General features: G+C 37.2%; 1 protein-coding gene across 1 annotated transcript; it reads right to left on the bottom strand.

The window, feature by feature from the left end:
* Positions 1 to 347: 347 nt before the first annotated feature.
* On the bottom strand, positions 348 to 5,754 carry LOC127159370 (ribonuclease inhibitor). The gene is made up of 4 exons (XM_051102221.1): positions 5,570 to 5,754; positions 1,850 to 2,023; positions 1,228 to 1,401; positions 348 to 675 (listed from the first exon to the last, which is right to left on the bottom strand). Exons 2-4 carry the CDS (start codon positions 1,927 to 1,929, stop codon positions 429 to 431), a joined length of 501 nt encoding a protein of 166 aa, XP_050958178.1. The 5' UTR covers positions 1,930 to 2,023; positions 5,570 to 5,754; the 3' UTR covers positions 348 to 428.
* Between the last annotated feature and the right edge of the window lie 1,151 nt (positions 5,755 to 6,905).

The following is a 6,905-nucleotide window of genomic DNA, read 5'->3' as shown; positions in this document are numbered from 1 at the left end:
TATCCTATGCACCTGTGTTCCTAATTACCCCTTGTCAGAGATTTTCTTAGTATAGGGAGATGAGAGGGTCTGTATTAGTTACTATTGGACAAAGCGTAACGGCTAACTTGGATCACGTGTCCCTTAATAACCAATCACATTACAGCACTGACGTCACTGAATTTCAATCAGAATTGTGCGACACTCAATCGGCGTTTACGGATACCATAGGAATGAATGAGAAGTGCCGTAAACTGAATCACACCTGTCACAAAAAGTCAGGGACTTCTCTTATAAAACTGCATTTTTTTTGTGATAAACTCTAAAAATAGTTCAATCCAGAAGTATTGTTTAGTGTAAAACATGTTGAAGACTCTTTATTCCACACTTTAACAGTTTTACTTACTGGATGAGCTCGATTAAGAAGCTTCTGTAGACATCGTTAGATACTATAAAGTGTTTTGGTTTAAACTGTTGAAGTGATTTTCATCATTTTGATTCTTGTATGTGAATGTTACTGACCTCAATCTCTCCAGTTTACAGTGTGAATCCTTCAGTACGTCACATAAGTGATTCACTCCTGTGTTTTTTATTTGATTCTCGCTCAGGTTCAGTTCTCTCAGGTGTGATGGGTTTGATTTCAGAGCTGAAGTCAGGATGAGACACTGTTCCTCTGTAATACTGCAATCACACAGACTGAAAACATAAAGAGAAGACAATGAATGAACAAACCAAGAGAGGAGTATTTGAGGAGACTAGTTACAATCCAAGTCTGGACCCTCAGTCAACAAATAAGTCAGTTTTACCAATGGAAATGAATATGTAGAATCAATATAGAAACAACAGTAAAATTAACAACATTAAATGGTATATTTTCACATTTCTAATGGAAGAAACTCAACAAATCAGTCAAATAAAATAATTGTTGATTTACACATTTTACAGTGTAGTTTACAATTTCTCACTATACAAATATACTAAATATGCATTCCCCTTAATAAAACATTTAGTGAAATATACTATTAGTCCAGGATAAATCTAACTGTCAGAATCATCTACTGTCATTTGTTAGACTTTTTTTGTTGTCACTTCTGTTTTGTATATACATTGTATTCTTGAATCTTTCTTCAGATGGAGAAATGCCAGAAAGTGCAGCACTGGAAATGATGTGACAAGAGTCCAGCGATCTTAAACTAAACAGTGAACTTTAATCTCACTGTCACTGCTGTACAGTATAATGATACTAACTCTAGTTTCTCCAGCTTGAATTGTGTGTTCATCAGTAGATCACTGAGGTTTTTCACTCCAGAGTCTCCTAGTTTATTCCTGCTCAGGTTCAGTTCTCTCAGGTGTGATGGGTTTGATTTCAGAGCTGAAGTCAGGATGAGACACTGTTTCTCTGTAATTCTGCATCCACACAGACTGAAAACAGAAAGAGAAAAGACAATGAATCAGACAAGTGTCAAGTTCATGTCAGTAAATTCATAATGTGTTAACACCAAACAGTGTAATAATTAAAACATTGCCAAAAACATTATATGACCATAAACAAGAACAGAAGGAAAAAAGATTAACAAAGTAGATTAAGATCAACTATAGAACTACTTAAAAATGACATTAAAAATCAGAGTCCTTTCTGGACTCTCGCTCGTTTAAGGATTGTTCTTCTGTTTCACATTATGGATTATGTTCGCCGTTGATTGACCCACGCCTGCTTCACGGACTCTCTCTACGTCTTGCCTGCGTTATACCTGTTTGTTATTGTTCTGACCCTGTCTGTCTGACCATGTCTTTGCCTCGTCCATTAAATAAAAGCATGCATATGGATCCCCTCGCCTCTCGTCTCCCTCTCCACGTTACAGATACTAACTCTAGTTTCTCCAGCTTGAATTGTGTGTTCATCAGTAGATCACTGAGGTTTTTCACTCCAGAGTCTCCTAGTTTATTCATGCTCAGGTTCAGTTCTCTCAGGTGTGATGGGTTTGATTTCAGAGCTGAAGTCAGGATGAGACACTGTTTCTCTGTAATACTGCAATCACACAGACTGAAGACAGAAAGAGAAAAGACAATGAATCAGACGTGGTGTTCATGTGTGAGTTTAGTGCTAAAACCTGAAAACAATATAAGTATATAAATAATCACACATCAACAAAGTAAAACAAAAAAGGATTTGAGGATACTAGTTACATTTTAACCCTGGAGAATCTTTAGTAAGAACAAAAAAAAAAAAAAAAAAAAAAAAAGGTTTGTGATTTCTAATTTGTAATTAAGATACAGGATCAACTATAGAACCACTTTAAAATAACATTAAACATGTAAAAATCGAGTTTAAATGTAACAAATCAAGAAAATTCTGCTCATAAATCAAAATTTACTTCAAAACATTTTAAATTTGTAGTTTACAGACAACAAATAGAACATTTTGTGATTTTTGTTCTTATTGTGATGCATGTCTAAGTGAAACAGCTTTTTGAACAAGAAAAAAATGCAGGTCGGGAATTCATTTTGGATGAAAAGATGGATAATTGTTTGCTATTGCTGTGATCTCATGTGATTGACAGGATTTACCACCCTCACATCATCAGACCAGAGAAAAAATGCTTTTGTGAGGGAAAAGTTTTCATTAAAGAAAACTGAAAATCTGAGCATATCACACCAGTCCTCAGGTCCCTACACTGGCTTCCAGTTATATTTAGAAGTGATTTTAAAAGTACTTTTACTCATTTATAAATCACTCAATGGCTTAGATATGCTCACTGAATATAAACCTAACAGACCACTCAGATCATTAGGATCGAATCAGTTAGAAATACCAAGGGTTCACACAAAACAAGGGGAATCTGCTTTTAGCTATTATGCTGCCCGCAATTGGAATCAGCTTCCAGAAGAGATCAAATGTGCTAAAACATTAACTACATTTAAATCTAGACTCAAAACTCATCTGTTTAGCTGTGCATTTACTGAATGAGCACTGTGCTACGTCCGAACTGATTGCACTATGTATAATCATTTTCTGTTTTTAACAGTCTTAAGTTTATTTTAAACCATTTTAAAGGTTTTTGCTTGTTTTATTGTTGTGATTATTGTTTTTATGATTATTCTACTTCCTTTTATGTAAAGCACTTTGAATTACCTTTGTGTATGAAATGTGCTTTATAAATAAACTTGCCTTGCCTAAAGATCACAAGGGCTGCTATACGTAAGCCGTCCGCCATATAGGAATGTCTGTAAACACCTGAGAGCCGGTGCAACTGTAGTTATATGCATGTATGAATATTTATATCTATAGTAGACTTCAGAAGATGCTTTTGCTAAACACAATAAAACAAGACGAAACTGTTAGCTAACAAGGCATTTAAAAGATACTTTAGTTTAAAAACCTGTAATATTGAGTTAATACATATTAAAACCACAAACCAACATGTTCTTATCTCTGAAAGTTTGATGTGTAAAAGTGGATTTTGCATTATAGGTGCCCTTTCTTTCAGTCTGTGAGCGCATGGATGTCTGTCCACATACGTTGGTGGTCAGTGTTTTTAAATTGGTCTTCAATCCTCACTTTGTAGTCAGTAAACAGGATTTCATTCAGCAGTCACAGCAGAAGTGAGAGACAACATTTAGTCTATTCAAAAGTTAGTATGAATCTATTCTAAGAAGGCTGGAATCTGTATTAAAAGCAAACAATGGTAAATACACTAATAAGATACCGGCTATTTCTAATGTGCTCACATTATGTTCTCCAAAAGTAGTTCATCCAAAAATGAAAATTACCCCATGATTTATTCACCTCAAGCCATCCTAGATGTACACACGTGGACAAAATCATTGGTACCCTTCGGTCAATGAAAGAAAAACACACAATGGTCACAGAAATAACTTTAATCTGACAAAAGTAATAATAAATAAAAATTCTATGAATGTTAACCAATGAAAGTTAGACATTGCTTTTCAGCCATGCTTCAACTGAATTATTTTAAAAAATAAACTCATGGAACAGGCCTAGACAAAAATGATGGTACCCCTAGAAAAGACTGAAAATAATGTGACCAAATGGACATGTTAATTCAAGGTGTGTCCACTAATTAGCATCACAGGTGTCTACAATCTTGTAATCAGTCAGTGGGCCTATATATAGGGCTCCATGTAGTCACTGTGTTGTTTGGTGACATGGTGTGTACCACACTCAACATGGACCAGAGGAAGCGAAGGAAAGAGTTGTCTCAGGAGATTAGAAAGAAAATTCTAGACAAGCATGTTAAAGGTAAAGGCCATAAGACCATCTCCAAGCAGGTAGATGTTCCTGTGACTACAGTTGCACATATTATTCAGACATTTAAGATCCATGGGACTGTAGCCAACCTCCCTGGACGTGGCCGCAGGAGGAAAATTGATGACAAATCAAAGAGACGGATAATCCAAATGGTAACAAAAGAGCCCAGAAAGACTTCTAAAAAGATCCAAGGTGAACTTCATGCTCAAGGAACATCAGTGTCAGATCGTACCGTCCGTCGTTGTTTGAGCCAAAGTGGACTACATGGGAGACGACCAAGGAGGACACCATTGTTGAAAACAAATCATAAAAAAGCCAGACTGGAATATGCCAACCTACATGTTGACAAGCCACAAAGCTTCTGGGAGAATGTCCTATGGACAGATGAGACAAAAATGGAACTTTTTGCCAAGGCACATCAGCTCTATGTTCACAGACGGAAAAATGAAGCATATCAAGAAAAGAACACTGTCCCTACTGTGAAACATGGAGGAGGCTCTGTTATGTTCTGGGGCTACTTTGCTGCATCTGGCACAGGGTGTCTTGAATCTGTGCAGGGTATAATGAAATATCAAGACTATCAAGGCATTCTAGAGAGAAATGTGCTGGCCAGTGTCAGAAAGCTTGGTCTCAGTCGCAGGTCATGGGTCTTGCAACAGGACAATGACCCAAAACACAGCTAAAAACACCCAAGAATGGCTAAGAGGAAAACATTGGACCATTCTAAAGTGGCCTTCTATTAGCCCTGACCTCAATCCTATTCAGCATCTTTGGAAGGAGCTGAAACATGCCGTCTGGAAAAGGCGCCCTTCCAACCGGAAACAACTGGAGCAGTTTGCTCATGAGGAGTGGGCAGAGATACCTGCTGAGAGGTGCAGAAGTCTCATTGACAGTTACAGGAATTGTTTGATTGCAGTGATTGCCTCAAAAGGTTGTGCAACAAAATATTAAGTTAGGGGTACCATTATTTTTGTCTAGGCCTGTTTCACAAATTAATTTTTTTTTAAAATTCAGTTGAAGCATGGTTGAAAAGCAATGTCTGACTTTCAATGGTTAACATTCATAGAATTTTTATTTATTATTACTTTTGTCAGATTAAAGTTATTTCTGTGACCACTGAGTTTTTTTTTTCATTGACTGAAGGGTACCAACAATTTTGTCCACGTGTGTATATAAATCTCTTTTCAGACAAATATAATTAGCTATATTAAAAAAATGTCCTGGCTCTTAAAGCTTTATAACGTGGGGTCAGACTCAAAGGAGAATTAAAATATACTACTGTAACATTACTAGTCATGTGAAATGATGTAAGATACTCACTTCAGTGTGTTGAGTTGACAGTGTTTATCCTGCAGTAGAGCAGTGATCTGATTCACTCCTGTGTCTCCTAGTTCATGTTTACTCAGATTCAGTTCTCTCAGGAGTAACGGGTTTTTACCCACAATTCCAGTCACATACTGACAGGCTTCATCTGCAGCAGGACCCAAAAACCTGCAGAAGAGAAGATAAAACAGGAATCAATTTATTTAAAGGGGTCATGGCATGTCCATTTTCCACAAGTTGATATGATTCTTTAGGGTCTTAATGAAAAGTCTTTAACCCTTTAGGCGCCAGGGATTTTTGGAAAAAAATCTGGATTTTGACATTAAGACTTTAAAAGCTTGTGGCTTAAAAGGGCTTAAAGATAGAGATCCACTGTAAATTAGAAAAATGTTGGGCATGACCAAAAGTTTATATATAGTATAGTATAGTATAGTCTATATAGTAGTAAAATGCGTGTGAACAGTAGCCTACTTTTTGACCAGTTTGTCAGTAATATTCAGGAAATAATAGATATTGAATGGATGTTTGAACTTATTTTTTTGAGACTGGAGAAAGTAGTAATTTATTGCTATATTACTGTGCCATAGTAAAATGCATGTGCCTATTTTTTGATCAGGTGACCAGCTATCTGCCCAATCAGGTATCAAGGTGACACAGTTTATAGTTCTTGAGAGTATGGTACCTCTCATTGCATGGCACAGCGCACAGACCTACCCCACACTGACTGCACCTGTACTTTGTCTGCCGACGGCCCTTAGAGCGTGTGTGATCAGAACAGACAATGCAATCTGGCCGATCGTCAGCAACGCAGCGCCAGTGGCGCTCAGTGAGCCTCTGTGGCATACACACAGTGTGACACAGACTCTGTGGTCAACACACACAGGTCTGTTTATCTCGCGAAAACCAGTGTCGCTTTGCTTTGACCTGATACGTTTCCGAACACATGAGTTCCCATGAAGAGACGAGAGCATAGTGAGACACTTTGTGTCATGCCATGCACAAGCTAACAGTTTTCCATGTCTCATGAACACTGGGTGTGAGATTGTAACAATCCTGACCTCCTGTGCCCTTCTTATACTAACCTGGAAAGTAGACATGACATAAGTCTAGCCTAGAGACTCATAGGACATGATGTACTGTTGTTTCCTAAAGGGCGTGATGTTTGATTTCACTTCTTCATATTTACCATATAAAATGTTGGTGTCTTCCTTTAATAAATGCCTTTGAGTGAATTACACCTTTTTGTGTGTGGTTATCTCAATGGTCCAGGATCCTGACTCTGTGCTCCATCGCTCAACTAAAATCGAATCTCGGCAGTTAATCAAGTTAGATA

The sequence above is a fragment of the Labeo rohita genome, unplaced genomic scaffold (genome assembly GCF_022985175.1).
Source record: "Labeo rohita strain BAU-BD-2019 unplaced genomic scaffold, IGBB_LRoh.1.0 scaffold_2116, whole genome shotgun sequence".
Classification (NCBI taxonomy): Eukaryota; Metazoa; Chordata; class Actinopteri; order Cypriniformes; family Cyprinidae; genus Labeo; species Labeo rohita.
Note: the sequence above shows the minus strand (reverse complement) of the source record. Positions and strands in the feature narration are given on the sequence as shown.